This window comes from Pinus tabuliformis, chromosome 2_1 (genome assembly GCF_031772625.1).
Source record: "Pinus tabuliformis cultivar Carrire ecotype Pingquan chromosome 2_1, CPIR1, whole genome shotgun sequence".
Classification (NCBI taxonomy): domain Eukaryota; kingdom Viridiplantae; phylum Streptophyta; class Pinopsida; order Pinales; family Pinaceae; genus Pinus; species Pinus tabuliformis.
The window spans coordinates 157258641-157284221 of NC_142299.1; the positions used below are offsets into that span (position 1 = coordinate 157258641).

General features: G+C 36.9%; 1 protein-coding gene across 2 annotated transcripts in view; it reads left to right on the plus strand.

Annotated features, from left to right (window-relative positions):
- Positions 1-3408: 3408 nt before the first annotated feature.
- LOC149199210 (F-box protein PP2-A15-like) overlaps positions 3409-25581 on the plus strand; it is a 66164-nt gene continuing 43991 nt past the window's right edge. The window contains exon 1 of one of the 2 annotated variants that reach the window (XM_089402345.1): positions 3409-4271. In XM_089402345.1, the coding sequence (XP_089258471.1) occupies positions 3963-4271 (309 nt within the window). In that variant the 5' untranslated portion in view covers positions 3409-3962. The remainder of the gene's footprint in view (positions 4272-25581) is intronic. The other variant, XM_089402346.1, reaches the window with a different exon arrangement.

Genomic DNA, 25581 nt, shown 5'->3' on the forward strand with positions numbered 1-25581 from the left:
ATGTACTTTTCTTTCAACATTGTCTTTCATTTTAAAATATAAATTTAGTTTGCTTTAATGGAAAACTTTAGCAACATGTGAAAAGGTTATAGGTTCTCGATGAACTTTTCTTCTAAGGTATTTTTAATTTGGTGGTTGTGTTTTCCTTAAATAAAGTATTCTTTTATTACTTGTGATTTTTAAATTTATAATATTTTTAAATTATTTTTGATATATAAATATTTGGATGAAATTAAAAAATATATAATATTTAAAGTTATTGATATTATTTTTATATTTAGAATATATTTTGGATTAATTATATTTTGTTTTTAGTTAATATTTCGAACCATTTACTAAAGATAAAGTATAGTTGTGCTATTATATGTAAATAAAACTTAGCTATTTATATAGTTCATCCTAAGGACGAGAATAAAGTATAATTGTATAATTGTACTAATATATGTAAATAAAATTTAACTATTTATAATATCTTATATGTGATTTGAATAGGTAGGTTCTATTTTGATAGAATGTTTTTGTATTTTGAGTTTGAATTATTATTGCCTCCAAGGCACTCTCCAATATAGTATGGAAGAGTGTCTAGTTATATAAACATTTTTACTCGACCAAATTATATAGAAAATAAAAATAAAATGAAATTAAAAAAATAAAATAAAACAAAAAAATATAATTAAAATAATTTTGAGGTAAAATAGTCTATTTAATGTTTGTGGTTTTTGGGCTACACCCATGGCTTTGCCAATGGTATTCTACTGTAAGAAGAAATATTATACACACTAACTAGCTTATATCCATTTTAACTCCAGATCTATTCAAAGTTGAGAGGGATAAAATCTCTTGTGGTGTAAATCTCTTTTATAATGAAGAGAGATTTGATCCCTCTGGACAATAGGTAGATCCATAATTAAGATGGATCTAAACTAGTATATCTATGTTTTTTTGAAATTAAAAAGTTACAATACTCATGGTCATTGATCTAATTTCTATTTATATAATTGAAATAGAAGAAAATTACATTGCTCACGATAACCTAACTTCCATTGATACAATTTCAATGTCTTAATATGTAATTGTAATATTGTTTGTAAATAAAACTTAACTACTTATTGTTTGTAAATAAAACCTAACTATGTCTTAACATGTAATTGTAATATTGTTTGTAAATAAAACCTAACTACTTATTGTTTGTAAATAAAACCTAACTACTTAGAACGCATGTTTCTAGTCTACATGGCTGTAGAGTCACACTCTTACCATGTGTTATTGTATCTTGGGTTGTCAACTTATTTTCTTAAGTCAAAGAAAAATGATGCCATAACAATAAAAAAAAGATTTAAGATTATAATAGAGAATTAAGTGGTGGTCTCGACCCATATATCATTCTCAAGAAACCCATCCCTATGTTGAGATTGTTGTGATTACAATAAGAGGTCATAGTTGTGCCTTGAGGTGCTTTCCAACCTAGTATGAGAGATGTTGTAACGCAATGTTTAACATTTTGACTAAGTCAAATTACATTAAAAAAATGTAAATAAAAAGATTAATGTAATGTAAACATTTTAACCTAGTTAAAATAAAACCATCCTAGCTCCATCTTAACTCAGGATCTACCAAGCGCCTTTCCACTTTAAATGGGCAATATTCCACATGAATACCATGGGTCAATACTTGGGTTCTCAATACCATGGGTTATTTTTATTTTGTTTTTATAGGGTTATTTTTATTTTGTTATTTTGTTTTGAGTAAGTTAAAATGTTTACATTACATCACATTAAATTTTTATTTAATTTAATTTTAATTTTTATGTAATTTGACTTAGTCAAAATGTTAAACATTACAGCACAATACCTCTACCATACTAGGTTGGAGAATTCCCCTAGATGCAATAAAAAATAAAAATAACCCTATAAAAAATAAAAAATGACCCACTGTATTGACCCATGGTATTCATGTGGAATATAGTCTATTTAAAAGGGGAAATTAAATCAACCTATATCCATCTTAACTCGGATCTACCAAGCACCCAAAGGGATCAAAATCTCTTTTAGAGTGAAAAGAGATCTGATCCTCTCTTGATATGCAAACTTCTTTTAGAGTGAAAAGAGATTTGATCCCTCTCCATACTTAGTAGGTCTCAAATTAAGATAGATCTAAACTAATTTTAAGTAACACTTCATCTTAAGTCCATATATAAAACAAGACACTAATCCCTATTATTGTTTAATTTCTTATCTAAAAATTGTTTTTTATTGATAAATAAAATTTTAAAATTAATAATAATGGTTTTTTAAATAATATTTTATTTTTATATTTTGAAATATTAACTTTTTAAATTGATAATGAGTAATATTGGACCTATTTTTTTTTTTTTTTAAAGAATTTGTATTTGGAAACATTAATTTTGGATGGTATTGAAGAACTCATTTTAACTCTGCGTTTGCATTTTGAATTTTTCCTTGTTAATATAGGGAAATGATATGGATTTATTTTAAGGTTTTAAAAAATATTAATTTATTTATTGGTGGTTGTGCAGTAAATTTATTTGATATATTTAACTTAATAAATTTTGGATTTTTTTTTGGAATTAAATGGAGTTTTTTCATTTTTTTTAGCGAACATAAAAATTAAGACAATTTTTTTAGCAATCTCTTTAATATTAAAAAAATTACTTTGAAAATTCATCTTTTTCTATCACTGAGGAGATTTAGAGGGAAATGTTTTATACTTCCTTCCACCTTAAGTTGAGGATTTGAAGGTGAGGATAAGGGTGGGAAGAGGGATATTAGGAAAATCTTATTAAGATTTTTCTAATATCTCACTCTCACCCTTACCTTATAAGATTTCCCTCATATTTTCCCCTGCTCACACCTTTATATGATTTATAAACTATCTTAATATTTCACTGGACATTTTTCTAATATATTACTTTCACTTTTATTATATGATTGTAAACTATAGTAATATTTCACTAGACATTTAGTTGCAACATATTTGATAAAATAATCTAACTAATTTCATCCCAACATATTTCAAATCCAATTTCACTTCCCATTATTAAAACAAACTAAACAAACTAATGGCTAAACATTCTGATATACAAATCCAATTTCGCTTCCCAATGCTAAAACAAACTACTGGCTAGAAATTCTTTTTACCCTCCCCATCTCTTGTACACCGCTGGCATTGACTTGGATAGGTTGTGAAGAAAGGACGAAGTGTTCCCTCTAGTGCGCCCACACAGATTTTTCTACATCCATTAAATCACAAGGTTTTAATTCCCGACGTATCCGTTTATGAAGATACAAGCAATCCATAGAATGTTGATTGGGAAGTTAGGTTCCTATACCTAACGTTAATGTGGCAAAACAAAGAGGGGACCGTGAATCGATGATCCTCCACCTCATACGCGTATTTAGAAAAAATGATCCTCCTCCATTGATGACAGCAGGATGTCCCTTGTATATATTTTTGTGTCTTTATCACAGTCTTCTGCATTTTGGGTCACTCCCCTGATATTTTGTTATGCTAAGCACCGCTAGATCTATAACGCCAATTTTGATAAGCTAACTCTGCTGATGGTGGTGGTGGCGGCCCGCCAAATAAATATAATATCTGCCTCTAGAATATCTCCCTTTTCCACGAGGATGACCATTACATTCATGGTCCTAATTAATTTTTTAGGAATACATGGCCTAGCTTGATAGGCAGTAGTTCATTTAATTAAACAAAGTAGAGCACTTATCCTTCCCTTCAAAATCGGATCATATCTATTCATTTCTGCGCAGGATCCGACGATCTGTCCCATATTTGAGATGGGTTTGGGTTTGGGTTTTCTTTGCGGGTTCGCGGACATGAATTGTTTCAAGCCAAATCCGAGATAAACTCAGGAGAAACGAAGAATTGGGAGCGTTAGTAACAAGGGGCCGACGATTAAGTCTGTTGGTGTTCGCGTGGGATTAATGGGTGGGAACCTCTCACGGCCCTACGGAGGAGAGGGAGAGACGCCGTATCCAGGGTTGGCTGATATACCAGAGAGTTGCGTTGCGAGGATTTTCGAGCACTTGGGTCCGATTGACATATGCAAGCTTGCTGGTCTCAATTGGGCCTTCAAGGGCGCGTCTTCTTGTGATTATGTGTGGGAGCAGAAATTGCCTATATGTTACCAGGAGATGCTTTCCAAACTGTTCATCTCAGAGCCCCATTTTCTCTCCAAGAAGCAGATATACGCTCTTCTCTGTCACCCAATTTCATTCGACAATGCTACCAAGGTGCAAATTTACTATCTGTTTATGTTGGATTTCTTGAATGTATTTTTGGGGTTTTTATTTTATTTTTAAATTTTTAAAAAATAATTTAAATTTTCTTTCTTTAGTGGTGGATTTTTCAAGAATTATTAACACCCTGTCTTAGAATTGTCATGAAATGACTTCTTCTTCTTGCCTAATACATCTACCGGTTGTTATTAGCCTTCATTTTTCATTGAATTTGTCAGCTGTTTAGCTGCTGAAGATAGTTTTATTCGGTGACCTTGCATTTGAACTGTGTTACGAGAAATCTGACCAAGATATCTGATTTTACATGCTGTTCTCCTTTCTGTTTTGACCCTACATCAGTTAATTACTGATGAGTTCGATATGCATAATACAGACGGATGAGGGTTTCATGTTACTCATCAAATTTGTATGCATGATATATGCAGTTGAGGTTCACGTTTCTTATCTCTTGATGTTCTCTAGCCCCAATATCTTAATAATAATGGATATGAATAACTATCTTAAGAGCTGTCGACAGCTTTTTTGTTTTAAACAATAATGGGTAAACTTAAATAGAAAAGCGGTCGCAGCATAACCAGCCACCGAATGTCCAAAATTGGAAATAACGGTTACTATAGAATTCATCCAGCACCTTAATATGCTTGCCTTACATATTGTCCCAGCACTAACCAGAACTTGCAAAACATACTGAAATTAAAAGAAACAATAAAAGCTGGTCCATGAAAGACCCCTTCAGTAACCTGGAGATCTTCAGCTGAGCCTAGAAGACCTTCGACATCTGTGCTGGCTGCTTGAGGAATGCCTGCCGTGGCTGTTTCTGGGTTGTCTCCTTGCTTTCTTTCCTAAGTCTGACCTGGAGGAGAGAAAGAGAGATTACCCAATGGAGCAAAGTTCAGCATCTTCTCAATATTCCCAACCCTGGCTGTCATTGCTCCAACTGCTCAGCCATGAACAAGTAATTTGTCTCATGGGTCAGCATATGGGTCTGAATTTCAGTTTTTATCTTTGTCAAATCTTGAATTGGAGCCTTCGTCTGAATCATATGCCTTGCTCTCTCCTGAGTATCAACCTGAAGGTGTTTTGCCACTCAAGAGTGCTAGTTACTCTAATGCAGAGCCTCCTTGGTTGTGTCTTTCTGGGCATTCACAATTCCTCTCTAGAACTCTCATATATCATTGAATCTTGACCAACGGACACATTACACACCTCTTGCCCCCACACTGCACTATTGTTTCTAGGGAGTCTGTGGATGTGGGATTTCTTTCCCTGTTCTGAAGACTCTTGTCTCAACCGAAAAAACAAGTCACCAAAGTCAGACTGTGAAGATAAACCTCTACCAGATTCCTGCATACCAACCATCCCACACAGAAACAAAGAGCCTCTCACGATCTGAAATAATAGCTTCACTGCCTCTGGAGTGCCAAATGAAGAGGAAGGAGAAGTAAGAGGCATTAATTCTCTGTCGTTCAGTGCATGTGACTGTAGCCACCTGTCTGGCTCTGTCATAAAGAAATAAATGCATAATAATTCAGGGGAGGGGCTTTGGGAACGGAGCCTCCTGTTTTGCACTTATTCTACTTCCCCCAAAGTCTCTCCAACATTTGCTAACTTGTCAGCCAAGTGGTTGTTGATCCTTAACACATGATAAAATGTATGGATTCAAAATGAGATGCCACATTTCTTTGTTTGAAGGATTAATTGTTGCAACCAACCTTTTCTGTCGGATGCACACGTATGAAGACTGCTGATGATAGTTGAAGAGTCTCCAACTACTGTGATTTCCTTGATGCCATTTTCCCTTTCTAGACTTAACCCTTGGCACACCATAAGAGCTTCCACTTCATTTTTATAGGGCACTCCCAGTTCCCTAGTAAAGTCACATTCTTGATTTCCTCTTTGGTGAAAGAAAACCCCATCCCTGCACCCGCCATCCCTGAGATGTCAAGAGCTCTTCCTTAACTTTATTTTTGCAATTTTAAATTGTCATGCAGGAGGAACTAAACGAGATTTAGTGCTTGTGGACATGAGCATATGAATTGGATGAAGTTGGTTAAGCAAAGACTTTGACTACTGACAAAATTTTAAAGTTTCCATCATCAACATTCTCTTATCATGAACTATTGAGGCTGAAATTTGACTCTATTTAAATTGGATTATTCGACGTTCCCTTTTAGAGATCCATTTGCCCCCCTAGTTTTATTAGGTTATCATATATTATAACTATATCACCAGAAATCTGACCAGGAGACTGCCTGCTCATCCTATTTCCCTTCTTGTCTCGGTATTGCATGAGTACATTACTACTGATTTTGATACGCATAATATATGCTGAGAGGGGGCCTCATGATACTGATCAGTTTTATATGCATGATATATCCAGATGTGGATTTATGTTATCTCATGAAGCTCTCTAGCTTCATTTCTTGTTACCTACCTGTTTCCCATGGTCACATAGTGTTTAAATAATAATGGATATTATCTTAAGAGCTGTCAACAGCTATTAATCAACTTTATATTTGCACTAATTTTAAGTTCTCGTGGTACCGGAACTAAGTGAGCTTTAGTGCTGATGGGCATGAGCATATAAAATTAATGAACTTGGTTATGCAGAGACGCATTTTTTTTTAGCTTTAAATAAATTTAAAAGCTTCTATCATCAACTCTTTCTTATCATGAACTATTGAGCCTGAAATTCGACTTTAATTAGTGCCCCTGAGACCCATTTGCCCCCTTAGGTTATTTTATACCATAACTATATTACCAGAAACTTGACCAGGAGACCTGTTGCTCATCCTGTTTCCCTTTTTGTTTTGATACTGAAAAGAACATTGGTAATGATTTTATATGCATAATATACACCAAAAGGGGCTCATGTTACTAATCAGTTTTATCTGCATAATATATGCTGAAAAGGGTTCATGTTTCTTATCTCTTTATGCCCTCTAGCTTTGTTTTTTTTTCCTTACCTTCCTGTTTCCCATTTCTGGTAACATAGTATTTGAATTATAATGGATATTATCTGAAGAGATGTCAAGAGTTACTATACAGTTGCACCATAAATTTTAAATTCTTGTGGGACAGGAATCAAATGAGCTGTAGTGCTTATGGACACAATCATACTATCTGAATGAGCAGCAGAGACTTTGGCTTTTGACAATTTCTTTAAGCTTCGATCATGAACTCTTTCCTACCATGAACTATTGAGGCTGAAATTTTACTGTAATTAAACTGAATTATTCGCTTTCCTCTTAGACCCAATTATCTGTTATGCTTGCTACAGCTGATTTATATATTGTTTAACAAAGTTTTTTTGTTTTTCGTTTGTTTTTGTTTTTATGTTTGAGAGTCTTTCAGTGAAGATTTATGAGAGACTATTAGATTCTTTAAGTACAAGACTGATTGTATGTTATTTAGGTTTGAAATGATGAAGTGGTTGTTTCTTTCTTTGATTCAGTTATAACTTGAACCCTTTAACATCTTATGCTGTCTGACTTAAATTTTTTCTTGGTCATACAAATTGGCATTTGCCCTCAGCAGACTCTTAGTGATAGTCCACCTACCAACCCTCGGTTTGTTTATGTGTGTGCGATAATGCAATTTCTATTTTGGCTAGAAATTCTGGAGTGATAACAGGGCAGTTTCAGGTTAAGTAAATGGCTTCCTCATAGAACATAATTTTCTCTTACTGTTGATTGTGCCTGCTTCCCACACTTGGATTGTATTTTGTCAATGATGCATTTGCTTAGTTTATTTTGGGTTTTGTGCATTTTTGGATTCATCATAAAAGAGTTTGATTGCAATGGTTAATGGGTTGGTTATATAGGATTTGCTTTGGATTTAGATGTAAGACTAAACCAGTTACTAGTGCTATTGCCAAGAATAAATACCAAAATGGGTGGATGGATGTTTCCTTCGCTATTAGCTTTCTGTATTGAATTCTTGTTTCTATTAGAGAAAGCATTTGTTCTAGTGGTTTCTGGGTGGAATTGGCAACTCATAATACTCAATTTGGTCTTGGTTGAGTGAGTTGATTTACATACATTGTAGGATCCTGTAATGCACCCCTGCCATCACTAAGTGGGATGCTTTTGTCCTCCTCTCACTCTACAATGTAGTGGCTCTGCACTCTGATGCGTAATCAAGTTCTTACATTTCTATCTCATGCCATGTTATGATAGTCATTTTGCTTTCGCCCAGTGGGAGATACCACTTTTGTTTTCCCCTTTTGCTCAGGTCCACGCTAAGTTGTGTACCAGGCAAATAGCTAATTAGAGGAGTTGAGATCTTCTTTAGACAAACCAAGCTACATGTGTTGCCTTCTAATTCAGTAGCTTGCTTAGCTGATGGTGGTCTCTGTGTTTAAGGGTGTGGCGATTCGGTTCTGCACTTCTGCAACTTCTCAAGTATTGTGAAGCCAGATTTTCGTTGGTTGGCCTAATATAGAACCCTTAGCTTAGTTAGGTTATCCAATAAATGATTCTATACCTCTGCGGATTTGTTGCTACTCTGTTAGTCATATGGAATAAGAAATACCAAACTTCCTTGTCCAAATTGACATGCTTCTGTTTCCTTGTTAGTCTGCATTGTTGATGGATAAAGTGAGTCCTCAAGGTAATAGTGCCACCTTTCTGTTTCAAGGGACGCTGATAGAAATTGTTTCTTAAACTCTATCCTTTAATCTACCATTGCTCTTTCTGTGTTGTTCACTGGCTATCAAAACAGAGACATGATGAGACATCAAAGCCTCTAATCAAACTCCCTTCACAGTTCTTGCGCTTGAACTTGCAATATTTGGAACCTCTATGATGATATTTTGATCTATGGGTAGTGTGATGAGTTGCCAACGTGCTTTTGTTGTGGATGTCTCGATTGGCTCTTTGTCTATGCCACCTTACTTTTTTGACACTTTATCTACAACATTTCTATTTGTTTGCACTGATTACTATGTTGAGAATTTGAGTTAGCACTAGCTTATTGTTTATTTTTTTTATCGTATGAGCTTTACAACAACTTCATCGTGATGATTGTTGATGCTACGTCCACTATTAATTTGTTGTTGCTAAGTACTTATAAACTCTAACTTTAGACAATGTGTTTCTTCAATGAATTCATATCCCAATCACAATATCTGCTTTCTTCCTTTGACAATCTTGCCTCTTCAGGGATTCATTTCCTAGAGAAGGATTGAAATTTTGGGGTTTTGTTAGAGATTTCTGGAAGAGAACTGTGTAATTTGTTTTAGCTTTAGAATAGTTTTGTTTTGGGGTTTGTTATAGAATAATGTTTAGCTCTTAGTTAGTCATTAGATCTTAAAAGTGCTTTGAAAGCATCAGTCATAATTTTACCAAAACATAGGGAAATTACATGCAACATAAACTTATATTAGTTTGAAAATAAAGATGCAGAGTCCAAGTAATTTTCATCTGTATAGAAAAAGATATAAAACAATTGCTGACAGATGATCTACTACTTTGTGTCCTTGGCTAAAGGCTTCTCAGCACTTGTTCAGTCATCATCAAAGTTTTATTGTCCCTGATGATGGGTGGAGTGTCCACCTGAAACATTGGACAAGCTAAACTATTTTACACAGTTTTCTTCCGAAAATCTTCTACAAGATGATCTACTATCCAACCATAGATATCACCTCAAACATACCACCCTTGAGTTGGGTTCTTGATTTGACAAGTGGGCTCATATTTATGTCTCATGCAAAGGGTATTCACATATCTACTGGTTATATACAGTGGCTTATAATTACAGATCCCCTCTGGCTTCTTACCATGACCAATGAGAGTTTAACAACTCAAGATATCCATACGGAAACCTTACTACTACAACTTACTTTACCAACCCTTCACACTTAGTTCTACGGTGGACCTTCACACAGTTCTAGGTCTATTTCCACTCAACCCTTTAGGCAGTTCCAGGTCTATTTTCAATTTTCCACTCAACCCTTTGGGCAGTTCCAGGCCTTTTTCCACCCAACCCTTTAGTCCCACTTCCAGGCCTAACCCTTCACAAACCCTTTATGCACTTCCACTTCCAGGCCTGACGCTTCACACACAATTTTGGGTTCTGTTATCCACTAAGCCCTTTGCAGATAATTGTATGCACAACCCTTGACACACAGTTCTCTGTTCTGTTATTCACTTGGCCCTTCACGAAGTTGTAGGACTAACAATAGACACAGTTCTAAGTTTTTTGATCCAATCTACATGAAGTTCCTGCAACCATTTTCTACTGCTATCCCATCATGGACACAGTTACAGTATCAAAAGATGGACACACTCTCAGGTCACACTCACACAGTGAAAATTCACAGGATTGCAATGCCATCCTTTCTCATGATATACAAGAATGCTTCAAGGGTTTTGCTCAAGCAGAGTCTCGACACAAAACATGTCTCTTTTCCCCATTCTCATCTATGGATAGGTACTTATAGAAGAGTCAATGTCATTATGGTAGATTTAGCAATGGATTAGTAGTATGTTCAGCATACTTCCATTGAAGAGTGCCTTTTTCGTGGATTTCAACTGGAATTTAGCAGACAGGGTAGGTGGTTTTGTGCCACTTGTCCAACCTTGCCAAATCAATAATGTTGATTTTTCTACAGTAAACACAGTAGAAATCAAATTTTTGATCTGATAATTACTTCTAGTGATCTTCAATTAATTTATTTTGTGCCACATATCATTAAGCAATTATACACGAAATCTCAACAGTAAAGCAGCAAAAACAGTAGAAACAAATAAGATCGTAAAGCAACAGCCATGCACATTAGAGAACAAATTTTCCATGGGAACTTTGGGAGAAAACCCAGCAACTCTTCTTCTAGGAGAAATTCTTTTTCAGCAAGGTTTACAATAAGATATCTAGAAATCTGTGCCAAAAACTAAGTCCAAACTTCAGCCTTTTCATCCATTTTCTGCTCCCACGAGTATCTTCTATATAAGAGAGATGATGAGTGAGTGAGACAAATGAAATGGCACATCATATGTATATATACAAGTCGAATGGTTGCATTTACCCCCAAGGGACACGCCCTTTCATGGTGGGGCGGATTTGTCCCATTTGAGCCAAACCCAAGAATAAGATTTATTTTATTTTAATTTCCATAAATTTTCTAGGCTGATTTAGGAGGCCTCTTGGCATGCGGGAATACCTCCCGATGCTACAAAAAAATCAACAAATAAACCCCCTTTCTATTTCTTCATCTAAAAGCAATTGGATTGCATCAACCATGTTTACCTCAAAATCTTGGTTGCCTGAGGTAGAAAACATATTCAACATCTCATTTTGTAATATACTAATATATCATGTGTTTGACATATTGTTTTAAATATATCATGCATTGACATTGTGGGGCCTTGACCTTGAGATCCCATGTACAGAATTAAGGCACCCCTTGGTTATATAAAATATTCATCTTTAGCATAACATTCAACAACATGTTGAAATGAGGGTTATTACATTTCCCTGTCACTAAGAGTAAGCATTAGCCTTGGTGTATCCTTTTGACTGGAAAAGATTTATCTTATTCAATATTGTCCTTTGAACACATTTCCAATTTGTAGGTTACTTCTAGGAGTCATGTTTCCACTATACCTTCAATTGCGTGATGGTTCATTTCTGCAATACCACGAATTTCTTGTCGAGGATTTGGATAGGGTCTGTTTGGAATTCTTCATTGATCTCCACATGTATCATAGATAACTAAGAATATGATTAAGTCTGTACATGCTTTTTAAGCAATGTTATATGGAAGACATTATGTGCTCTAATATTAAGATGGCAATGCAAGCTGATATGTTGCATGGCCAATTCCATTTGTATTTTTAATTGCTTCAGACTCCATAAGATATTAGTGCCAACTTGGCAGAATCGCGATAGATTCAATGAGCCCGTCTTTGATTTATCTTTCAAGAACACTTCATATCTAATTTCAAATTATTTCTGTCTTGTGTGCATTATCATAGCTTTTCTACTGATCTTGTATGCCTTTTGAGTTATGCCTAAGTCTTGCAATTTGTTGTTCCTTCTCCTTTAACAACTTTGATCCAACTAGAATCCAATCAATAACTCACTCCAACTGATTTGAGTTTTGCACTTCCTTCCATACAACACTTCAAATGGTCTCATGCCTATTGACATGCGATGGCCATTGGGAACACTACCAAGTGTATGTAGATTTCCCACTTGGTTGGCTATTGAAAACATACAAGTACAATTATAGCATGTCTTCAATTACTTGCTTTACATGTTCCATTTTCCCTTCAGTATGTGGATGGTATGTAGTGTGGAAGATTAGTTGGTTCCCATTGTTCAGATTAGATCTTTTTAGAAGTTGGATTTTAACTTTGGATCCCTTTTTGAAATAATATTCCTAGGGATTCTATGAAGTTATACGATCTCCTCTAAGAATATTTATGCTATGTTGGATGCTTAATGTGTAGAATGCAGCTGTACAAAATTTGCTACCTTTGTTAGTGTGTCTACCGCCACCATGATTGAATCATTCTTCCTTGCAGGTTTTGGAGTCCAATGCTAAAATCAATTGTGATTTTTTCCCTTTTCCATTTTCATATCAAAAGTGATTACAACAACCCAATTGAGTGCTTGTGTTGAACCTTCACTATTTAGCAACTAAGGAATATGTAGATATAGTTAGAGGCATCTTCATCCTAGGACACTAGCATTGCCTCCATACCGGTACAATGGTTTTATAATACTTTTGGGTGTTTTGTGTGAGGTACATTATGAATTTACTTCAAAATAAGTATTTTTAATGCAACAAATTGAAACACATACCATTGGTATTTACAAGGAGCTTGTCTTCCTTAGCAAGGAAGTCCTTGTACTTCTATTGTGATTGTTCTTCTATGCGACAAAGCCTTTTTTATGCAATATTCTAGTATCCAAAATGGAACTAGTAGTACAATTTTTTCATGTAATGAAAACAAAAAGCTAATAGTAGAGATAAAACCAAAGTAGAGAAAATAGTAGAGAAAGAGCCAAATATTTCTTTGTGTTGGTTGTCTTTAGCATCTTGTGATGTTCTCAATTTTGTATTTAGGGAGGAACTCCTCCATAATATTTCTTCACTTTTGAGGTTGTAATTTGGAAGTCTTCACTCTTGATTTGTTATTGTTTGCTAATGAATGGATCTTTATGGTGAAGGGCCACAACTTCTAAATTGTGCCATATTACCACTGCGTAGCACACCTGGGCCTTGACTTGTTGATTACGTGGTGGGATCCTAATTTTACCTTACTCCAGTTTGCTTTGTGGTGTATTGACATTGCTCTTTACCAAAGTAAGCAGATGTTTCCAGTGTACACCTAGCAATTGTGTTGTTGAAAATTATCGAGAAAAGTGATTCCTTGATTTGTGCCTTAATTCAAGGAATCAAAATCTAGTTACTTTTTTGTGCATGGTTGAGTTCCTAGAATTTAGGAATTTCCTTAAAAATTAGGAGTGCATGAGGCAGTTAACTGATGCGTTAAAGGTCGAGTTTTGATCTTCTAGTGTGAGTTGATTGAGGAAAAGCATGAGTGATTGAGTTTCAAGTGGTTAACTTGAAATAGGATGAGTTGCATGAGTGGTTAACTCATGCCAAGTGACCAATCACAAAAGCACTTTTCTTAATTAGAAACTCGCTAATTTTAGCCATTCAAATTGCTTTAAAAGGAGCGAAGGCACAAGATTAATCATTGTTTTGGTGAGCATGAGTTGGTGAGACCAAGCAATAGGTAGCACAAGTTTGTGCATGGAGCTTGTGAGAGGAAGAGTGTGCAAGAGAAGATTGTGCACAAACTGGTAGAGGGCAACAAAGATCAACAGTCTTGCAAGGGTTTCAACTTTCAAGCCTGGTTCAAGGCAGGAAAACTAGGTTGTTTTCAAATTGAAACTTGTTTTGTAAGAGATCAATTGCTCAGTTTTTTCTATCAATAAAATTCTCAATAACAAGTCGAGGGTTTCCCAGTGGGGTTCCCAAGTCAATTCAGTGTTGTTGAATTGTGTGACTGTGATTTTATTTCTGTTCCTATTTTGTTGCATCTAGTAGAGAATTTTTCTGTCTTATGAATAGAACTAGGTTTAGAATTGTTCATTAAGTAGTTGCAAAAATTTGTGGAAAATCTACATGGTATCAGAGCAACTGGAACAAAATTAAGATCGTCACAAGTGCATCTCATCAAGGTAGCTGCATTCTATAGGAGCATTTGAAGTAGAGAAAAGGGTCAAGTTTGTGTCTCTTTCTTGTGATCTGATTTGCCAAGGTAGGAGGGAGGCTAACCGAGACTAGAAGGAGAAAATCTAGGCATGTTTTGGTATATGTCTCTCTGAAATTCAAGGTTGCAGAAGTCTAGTTCCTTGTAGGAGGTTGAACCTCTGTCACAGCGAAGTGTAGAGGGCTGCAGGCACTGTTTTTTGTGGGGGCTAAGTGTTCAGGGAAGTTGCTGGAGGGAAGCAACATTAGTCAAGGTACTTGCGCAGAGGATTGGAGAAGGTTATACCAGGTTGTGGAGGAGGTTGAAGAGCCTGAGTTAGAGCAGGCACAAAAGCCCTAACCAGTGAGCAAATCACCTCAGTACATGCACAGATCCGTGGAGTTTTCAAGGCAGCTGATAACGTCTTGAAAAGGTATGTGTTTGTCTCCCTTGTGATTAATGGATGCTAGGTGTTGAGTCTAGGTTGGACAGGTTGTTTGGCATCTTAAGAGCAGTGAGGAGGGATGCTAGTAGGTGTCAAAAGGAGCCCTAAGTGCAAACCTGTGAAGGACTATTAGGTTTGCTAGAAGAGGCAGTTTTAGAGGCCCTAAGTACAGTTCTTGTGAAGGACTATTAGGTTTGCTAGAAGAGGCAGTTTTAGAGGCCCTGAGGACAATTCTTGTGAAGGATTACAAGACCGTTAGTGGGCAAGTTTTTTAGAGAGCTCCCAGGGGAAGCAAGATGGCTTGCCAAGGGTTGAGAGCAAATCGCTGTCTAGAGGGAGCATCAAACTTCATAGCTTTGAAAGGGAGGATTATGATAGTGTTGGAAGATAATGGTGTGGGAGAATTCATGAAGCAGGCTATCCCACCACCACAAGATGCCCAACAATTGGCCCAACATAATAAGAATGATATCAAGGCAAAGAGGATCATTCTAGAAGGGGTCAAAGATCATATAGTGCCTCATATCCATGAGAAGAAGACAACGTATGGGATGTACGATACAATCTTGAAGTTGTATTAGAGTACCAGTGATACCAGTAAGCTTGCTCTTAAGGAGAAGTTGAGTACCCAGATGAGCAAGGATGAGCCCATCATCCCATATTTGTCAAGGTTCACTTAGGTACGGGATGAACTAGGTGGGGTGGGTGAGGTTGTCTCTGATCATGATCTTGTGAGTTTTGCCTTACTTGGACTTCACAAGTTGTGGAAAAATTTCCAGGATGCTGTTAGTGGGAGAGAGAACTTCCCAAAGTGGGAAAGGTTTTGGACTGACTGCATACAATAATCGATTAGGAGAGGAACCATAGAAGGAAGATTAGTTATGAGAGAGCACGAGGAGGACTGTTCCCTAGCAGGCAAGGGTAGCAAGGCTAAGGGCAAGAAGGGCCAAGGAGAGGCTGGGTCCAATGAGAAGGGCAAAAAGAAGGATCCAAGTAAGATCAAGTGCTCCCATTACCATGAGTTTGGACACTATGCTTCTAAGTGTCTTGGTAAGAAGAAGGGGGTCAGGAAGGATCATGCTACTGCATCAGCGGACGTAGAAGACTTTTCTGCCCAGTTCGAGAAGGATTTCTAGTTGATAGGTTGCATGGCAAGCTCAACAAATAGCAGGTTGTGGTATATAGATTCAAGAGATTCCTTCCAAATGACTGAGAATAGGAAGAGTTTCAATCACCTGAAGGAGAAGGACACACAGGTTCAAATTGAGCTAGGAGATGATGGTCAATATGCAACTAGAGGAGTTGGTACTGTCAGCTTTTAGAGGTAGTTAGATAATTCCCTTCATCTCAGAGATGTTCTTTATGTTCCACGATTGAGGCAGAATCTTGTTTCAGTAGCTACCCTTGAGGACAAGGGATATGATATCATCTTCTGCAGAGGTAAGGCGTACCTCCAACACTTAGCTTCTGGATGTAAGAAGCAAATAGGTTTGAGGGTGAGGAATCTCTACAAGTTGCAGGTAGAGATAGGTGCAACCTTGAGCAACAAGGCAGGTAGTGCACATAGTAGAGAAGTGATGGTTGAGCGAGAGTAGGATAAAGCTCTCAAGATGGAGCCTCAACTAGTATCTCAATTTCAGTCTAAGCTAGTTGGCAGTTGGGTTGAACAACAGGGTGATGATGAGGAGGAGCAGAGCTTAGGTCTGCAGAAGAAAGCATGGAAGCCTTCTAATTTAGAAAGAGTAGGTGCAGCACCAAAGAACTTGGTGGTGTTGGAGACAGATCCAAGTGGACGAGATTCTTCTAGGAACACCTTCCTCGCTAAGAGGGAGTGTTGAAAATTAGCGAGAAAAGTGATTCCTTGATTTGTGCCTTAATTCAAGGAGTCAAAGTTGAGTTCCTTTTTTGTGCATGGTCGAGTTCCTAAAATTTAGGAGTTTTTGGAATGCATGAGGTAACTAATTGATGTGTTGAAGTTGAAGGCTGAGTTTTAATCTTCTAGTGTGAGTTGATTGAGAAAAAACATGAGTGATTGAATTTCAAATTTTCAAGTGGTTGACTTGAAATAGGACGAGTTGCATGAGTAATCAACTCATGCTAAGTCATCAATCACAAAAGCACTTTCCTTAATTAGAAACTCACTAATTTTAGCCATTCGAATTGCTTTAAAAGAACAAGCAAAGGCACAAGATAATCATTGTTTTGATGAGCACGAGTTGGTGAGACCAAGCAATAGGAAGCACAAGTTTCTACATGGAGCTTGTGAGAGGAAGAGTGTGCAAGAGAAGATTGTGAACAAATTGGTAGAGGTCAATAGAGATCAACAATCTTGCAAGGGTTTCAAGCCTAGTTCAAGGCAGGAAAACTAGGTTGTTTTAAGATTGAAACAATTATTTTTTAAGAGATCAATTACTTAGTTTTTTATATCAATAAAATTCTCAATAACAAGCCGAGGGTTTTCCCAGTTGGGTTCCCTAGACAATTCTGTGTTGTTGAATTTTGTAATTGTGATTTTATTTTTGTTCATATTCTACTGTATCTAGTAGAGAATTTTTGTGTCTTATGAATAGAACTAGGTTCAAAATTGTTCATTAAGTAGTCCTAGAAATTCGTGGAAAATCTACAGTGATGATTACATTGCTTTCACCTAGTTGGAGATGCCACTATTTGTTTTCTTGATTACATTGCTTTCACCTAGTTGGAGATGCCACTATTTGTTTTCTTTGTCACTCAAATCCATATTGGGTTGTATACTAGATAGATAACTAATGAGAGGAGTTTATAGCCTTTTTAAAGCAAACCATGTTGTAGTCTTTCTTTCTAGGTTGTTGGCTTTTGTAACAGATCATGCTTGATGTCAAGAGTATGGTGTTTTGGTCCTCCTTATAGCAATTTTTTGGGGTATTGTGAAGCCATATCTTCCTCAATTGGCTTTGCACGTAATCCTAAACTCAATCGTCATATCCCTCATTCGTCATATCCCTTGGTTGTTGTTGCTTTGATTGTTAGATGGAACTCGAAAGATCGTGCTGTGATCCCTAACCCCAAACTTGAATCACAAGAAATGATTTTCATAAATTCCCACTGTATATTAATATAAAAAACCCTTAAGGTAGGGCAACAACTTATGATGATCATTTCATGAAATGGATCCACTCTTGTTCACTAGTTTCTTAAGGTTGGGTGACTTCTTAATGAGCTAAAGCTCCAAATGCAATAAAAGCCATACATACCTCATAAGGACTCCATTCTTATTTATAGCTAACAAGAGAATCCTAATCAAACCTCCTAACTACCTAGTGGACATTCTTTAATGAAGTCACATTACATTTATTTAATTCTAACCACCATAGTGGGCCTTATTTAATAATAACAACCATAGTGAACCAAGTCTGGTTTAAATTGAATGTTCATTATTATACTCTAATGGTCCCTTTGGCCCCCCATTACACCCCTATGGATTTTCCCAACACTCTAGCCCCTTTAGAAAAACATTGCCCTCAATGTTTGTTGTGAGGGAGATAAACTGAGGTTACATGGACAATTGTTGACTATAATATTGAAATAAGATAGGGAACCAGGGTCCCATGTATAAGCGCTAGCCATCATGCTATAGTAGTCCAAGAAGCTCCACTATTAAAATGGGTCCTATTACCAGTGACATGTTTGGGTAACCATAGGGGAGTATTCCTCTCCTTTGGTGTACTTTGCTAGCGAACAACCCTATCATGATCCACAAATAGCTAGCCTCAAATGCTTCTCATCCAATCTTTGGTTAGTGCATCATTCATCTAGCTTGCTCATCTCATGATGATGGGTCATCTATTGTGATGTACATTAACCATTTTTATATTCAATGCATTTTAGTATAGATTACAGGATGAATTGGACGATACACTGCTATTGGTTGTAAACTTGCTCCTTTGCTTCACCTTGGTGGTTATCACTTGCCCTTAGTCCAGTGAGATCTTCCTTTCACTCTCTAGGAGGGGCACAAATAAAAGGCTTTGATGATGGTAGCGTTCCATGTTATTCATTCTTAACATTTGTCTTTAGTCTTTTTCTCCGTTGTCTTATCTTTTGACCAGTTGTCAGTTGCTTGTGTTGGTTCACTATTGACCTTCTCTTATGAGAAGAAGGGGTTGTATATATTTGAGGTTGATGCAATTGGAAGAAAAGAAAGAGCATGACCTCAATGTTAAAATGTGAAAAGATGGCAACAGATGTAAAGCAAGAAAAAACTAAGTCATATCTTGAGATCTGCCCCCTCTTATACAACCACTCATACATGAGAGTATCCATGCATACGATGTCCATCAAAGTAAAAGCAACTTTTTCTGAACATCTCGGCCTTGATGGAGTGATAAACTGCTCGTCACAAATGCGATTATTTCATTATCTCATGATAATAAATGAAGCTTGTTAAACAAGCCATCTAATAAAATGAAAGAGGCAAATATAGGTGGGCTTGGAAAAACAAAGGCGAGGAAGGTAGCTCAGGCATTGCCAAGTACTCCCTCTACAAAGTGGCGCATGGACAATGGTTGGATATAACCTAACACAAGACTACAACTCAATTCATGAACTACACTGTAATCCATAACAACTATATCATACACCTATCTTCTAAAAGGGTTGCCTAGGAACTATTCCTCTCCTTGGGGTTGGAACCACCTAATAGGGCCTTGTAATAACCCTCCCATACTTAAGAATGGTAGCTTGTGTACAAAGCATAAGCTAGTAAGGCATTTGAAGATGCTACTTCTATGAAGTACTTTGATCCCTTTACCATTAAATATGGCCCACTTTGACACTCTTATGGTTCTTGCACCATGATGTTGGTCCAACTTGATTCCTTGAGCATGTATAGATATTTGCTCCCACCTACACCTACTATCCCCTGTACGATGCTTCTGTAGCACTTAAAAGAGGGTGTCTCGCCCCATTGGATTATGACTTAGTATCTAAGCTGCACGAAACGCCGAAACGTCTAGAAGTTTCCGAAACGGGGATGGCTCGATAGTCAATATTAAATAAATTATGACATTATTTTGCAAGAAAAGAAATAATGAGACATAAATGGCATTTTAGAAGGAAATCCAAAATTATATTAACTCCAACGGATGATTACATGATGCAAATATCCAAAATTAGCCTTTATAGATGAGGCTTTACATTCAAGGCTCCAAAATCAACCTTTATATGTGAGGCTATATGTGCTAAAACTCAAATAAAACATGAACTAAAGACAATCATGGCTACATTAACATATCATTACTAATAAAACTCCTCATCCTCATCAACAAAGATAGAACAAGAGGCTTGTTCAGCATAAGAGGCAACTCTACTAGTTCTTCCAGTTGCACTTGCACCACCACTGGCACGAATATCAAGAGCAGAAAGAAAGAGCTCTAAATTTGGACATTCTGCATCCACATCCCATTCTTTATGAGGTCTATAATGTGTGAGAGATGAGTGAATGAAGTGTCTTTTTAAAAAAAAGAAGAGGCTTATAGGGTTTCTAGAGAATTCAATTCTTCTCATCTTCTAGAGAATTCCATTTGTAAATTTTTTACTAAATTTAACTAACAACCACATAAAAATTAGTTTATTAGTGTGTTTGGTGTTAGATGGAGCCCATGCCCTCTTTTCACTCATTGAGATGGCCAAAAGAGGCCCAAAAAAATTTCTATTTTTCTTTTTGGTCGCCGAAACTTGGCCTGTTGCGATCGAAACTCTTTTGAAATGCTGTCGGTCGTATTGTTTGGCGTTTTGAAATCCCGAAATGCCGTACGGTACAACCGCCTACGTTTCAATCGAGTTTCGGCGTTTCGGGTCGTCCCGGGTATTGGTACGCCACTAAATCTAGCGTTTCCAGCAATATATATATATATATATATATATATATATATATATATATATATATATAGTCAATAATAAATAAATTATAATTTATAACAAATTATTTTGCAAGAAAAGAAAGAATGAGACATATAAATGACATTTTAGAAGGAAATCCAAATTTATGTTAATTCCAAATCTCCAACAGATGATTACATGATGCAAATATCCAAAATTAGCCTTTATAGATGAGGCTTTACATTATGTGCTAAAACTGGAATAAAACATGAACTAAAGAAAATCATGGCTACATCAACATATCATTACTAATACAACTCCTCATCCTCATCAACAAAGATAGAACAAGATGCTTGTTCAGCAGAAGAGGCAACTCTACTAGTGCTTCTAGATGCACTTCCATCACCACTGACAGAAATATCGAGAGCAGAAAGAGAGAGCTCTAAATTTGAACATTTTGCATCCACATCCCATTTTTTATGAGGTCCACTTGTATATTCTTCACCCCTACGAGACACAAGGTGTAGGTTTGAATGCACATATACAAGATTCTCTGCCTTCTACAATCCCAACTACGCTTCACACTATGAATGAAACTGTAGGTGCTCCAATTCTGTTCTGCTGATGAAGAGCTTGCCACTTGTGATAGGATACGAGTGACAAGACTTTGCAAATGAACACCACTTGCCCCATGACAAGCCCACCACTTAACTTGGTCCATGGTCCTCCTCTCGTCCAAAGATGATATGTCTGCAAAATCCTCTAATCCAACAACAAAACAAGCAAATTCTTGCCTTACATCAGTTTGTAAAGAAGTTGGAAATATCCTCTGAAAGGCTTTCTTCACTCCATTGGCCACCTCCTTGTCCTTATGTGGAGCCTTCCTCTTCCCATTGCTTTCAACAATGAATTCTTCATCATAAAATTTTGGATTCAGAGCATGTGCCAAAGTGTGCAATGGAGTGTTGAAGCCATTCCACTTGGTAACAATAATGGACCTCACTTGTTCAACAAAATCAAAATCCACAAAAAGAAGAGTGGGAGCCTCCTGTGTAATAATTTCCACAGTTTTTTCAACCATGGTATCCATGCCATCATAAACCTCTCCTAAGAAAGGTTTCTCTGTGTCTGCAACTCGAAGAAGATCAAATGCAGGTGATGTGAACTTGAGCAAGAAATCAATCTTGCTCTACCAATCTTCATCAACCAACACCCTCCTCACCATACTTCCCTTCTCTGAATCTGCCTGCCTCCACTCGGCCCAAGTTGGACCCACCACCATACTCATTAATGCATTTTTAACATCAACAAGGCAACACAACATGATGAAGTTTGAGGCATACTGTGTCTCAGCAACTTTCAACAACTCCAATTTGGAGTATTCTTGATATATTGCTTGAGATGGGTGGTGGTTGGTGATGAATTTTATTATCTCCCTAGCCTGCCTTGTGACCTCCTTAATCCTTTTTGTTTTTGCCTCAATCTCTTCTAAAATCAAATTCAAATTGTGGACAATGCAAGGAGTCCAAAATATGTGATTGTATCTACTTTCAACAATCAAGCTTGCAACTTTGCAAACAAGTGCATTATTTGTGTGATAACTTGCACCACATTTTCTGAGCCTACTTGTTCAATAGCAGAAGTTAAAATACCAACAATGAGTGTACTATCCTTTATCTTACCCTAACAATCTTCTGCTTTGATGAACATGGCTCCTTTTGGTGATGATGCAATGACATTAATCAAAGGCCTGCATCTTGTATCAGTCCAACCATTTGAGATAATAGAAACCCTTGTACTACCCCATGAGGTACGAATTGGTTTGAGAACATCATCAAGAAGTTGCCTCTCTTTCTTCAACAAAACTATTCTGACTTTTTCATAGTTTGGGCCTTTGTAACCTTGAGGAGATTTGTTAATCGCTCTCACCAAATCCTGCCAATATGGGGATCGAACCACATTAAAGGGGATGCCATAAGCAAAGATGGCCCTTGCCACTCTTGAGTCAACTTCTTCTCTCCCTTGACTATCAAGCATTTTCACCAATCTGTGGTCTTGAATTGGAGTTGATGGCTTTGATAACTCAACTTCTACTTCTAGTGCCCTCCTCTTTTTTGCTTCTTGAACAATCCTTGGCTCAACACTATCAGACATGCAAGGATTGGTAGTGCCCATGTTGATTTTACTTCTTTGATCCTTCAACCTTTGAGCATCATCGCTCTCTTTCTTGAATCTAGCCCTCACCTCGACATTTTTGGTATGTGCACACACATCAATACCCTTTATCTCTTCATGCAAACTGTGAGCCTTCACTCATGTAAGAGCCCTTGAAGGTCTTTTCATTTTTGCACAAATTGCACTTCCATTCCCATCTACCACCGGAGCCCATCTGCTTCACTTTGGTAACATACTTCCATAGAGGATAATATTTTTGCTGCCTGCTTGCTTGAGTGACTTTAGGGGCACTTGAAACACAACTTTGAGAAGCCATGATTGCCGCAAATTACAATAATACAAAATGAAAAACTCACCCAATCCAGAGGCACTTGAAACCAATGTTCCACCAAGACTCCGAGACGGGGAAATGCGGGTGCGGGGAGACGCACAAGGGGGGACATGTGGGAGTACCCTCAAATTTTAGGGAAATTTAGGGGGGACGTCGGGGTATATATATATTTTTTTTCTTTTTAATGTGTGTGTGTGTATATATATATATTTCAAATTCATATTCAATAATGAAAACATAAATACAATGATACATACATAATTGAATTAAATAATGAAACACATTGATCCATACTCATCATCCTTACATGGTTCATCCATAGACCATGAGATTCAATAATGAAATACTCTGATCCATATTCATTTATTCATTATTCACCATTCTAGAATCTACATTGATTTAGAAATTAAATTCATCATTCATCATTCTAGATTTTAAATTGATTTAATATTTAAATTCATCATTCATCATTCTAGAATTTAATTAGTACTAAGAAAAATAGACTATAATAGATACTGAAATCAGAAGATTGGAATAGTAAATTGATATAACTAAAACTCAAAAACAGTAGAGTGATGAGTCTAAAAGTCACTTTAGACTCTAAAGTACATAGAGGGCTTGGTGCTCTTGATTAAATACTAATTCCATACCCTTGTACATGACAAAATGCAATGGAAACATTGCAATCCATCGAATCCTAAATTCCTGAAAAATTGTTAAGCCTGTTGGATTTTGAGTGAGATCTAAAATTCTACTTTCTCCATATGAAATCCAATGAGGCCAAAACCACTCTCAAACATCCTTAGTCATTTCATGGTAATGTTAAAAATTTAAGTAAAAGGATGAAAATGAAAGATAAAGGAGAATGCCACTTTTACTTAAAGAATTTAACATTGCCATGAATTGCATAGCATTAGTAGGGAAATATGGTCAAATGCTAGGTTTTCCCTATCATAAATCATTGTTTACAAGCAAATTTAAGGGGGGACGCCTGGGGGGAGTCGCGTCGCCCACACTGGGGAAACATCCCCCCTGCGTCTCCCCGTGTCTCCCCAAAAGGGGGACGTGGGGAAACGTTTCCCCAGATGTCCCCCCGTCCCGTGTGCGTGGGGTGTGAGAGGTGTGCGCACTCGACCTTGGGGGACGTGTCCCCGTGGAACACTGCTTGAAATACTACTTTGAGAAGCCATGAATGATGCAAAATTAGGCAATGAAAACTTGCCCAATTAGTTGTTGTTCACAATCTTCCTCTTGTTGCCCGCGCCCTTCCTCTTGTTGCCCACACTCCAAAACACAAACAAACTCCTTGTTGCTGCTATAGGAAGATCTTCTTGCAAAACAATGTGTGAAAAATGAGTGAATGGAGTGCCTTTTTAAAGAAAATAAGAGGCTCGTAGGGTTTATAGAGAGTTCTATTCTTCTCATCTTCTAGAGAACTCCATTTGTAATTTATTTATTAAATTTAGTTAATAGCCACATAAAAATAATTTATTAGTGTGTTTTGGTGTTAGATGGTGCCCACACCCTCTTTCCACAAGTTGAGATGGCCGAAAAAGGCTTAAAAAAATTTCATTTCTTTTCCGCCGTTGAAATTCGCCCTGTTGCCCCGAAACGCCACTGGCCGTACCATTTGGTGTTTTGAAATTGCGAAATGCCGTACGTTACGGCCGGCGGCGTTTCGTCGATGTTTCAAAGCCGTTTTGACGTTTCGAGGCATCTTGGGTACTGGTACACCATTAATATATAGGCATTTCTTGCAACATAGATTTTAAGTGAAGAGTGACAGTTCCCATCCCTTTCACGGGGTAGGTGGCATTATCTCCAAGGATAATCTTTAGATTAGTTTTCTTCTCAACTAAATTTGAGAGGGCCTCCTTGTATCTAGTGAAATGCCTTGAGGCTCCACTATCAATTAACCAATTTTCTAAGGCATCCGGAGGAGAGGCAGTAGATAGAACAAAAGTCATATTATTTTTGTAGAACATTATTTTCATCATACCTGACATTTCTTGTCCTCTTGGGAGGTCGATTCCTTCTCGAGCAGTAGGAGCATTCCTTTTTCCTTTGTTGTTATACTTGTTATTCCTTTGATTATTATTGCTTTTGTAATTGTTGTTGTTGTTGTTGTCATTCCTTGGAGGTTTTTTCTTGAGGATTTTTGCTTTTGTAATTGGAACTTGTTGCAATTGTAGCATCTTCCTTTGAATCTCTTCTTAGATCCTTGACCCTGCCTCCTTGAATTAGATGGACCAGCATCATTCCTTCTTTTAGCATGTGCAGGGAAAG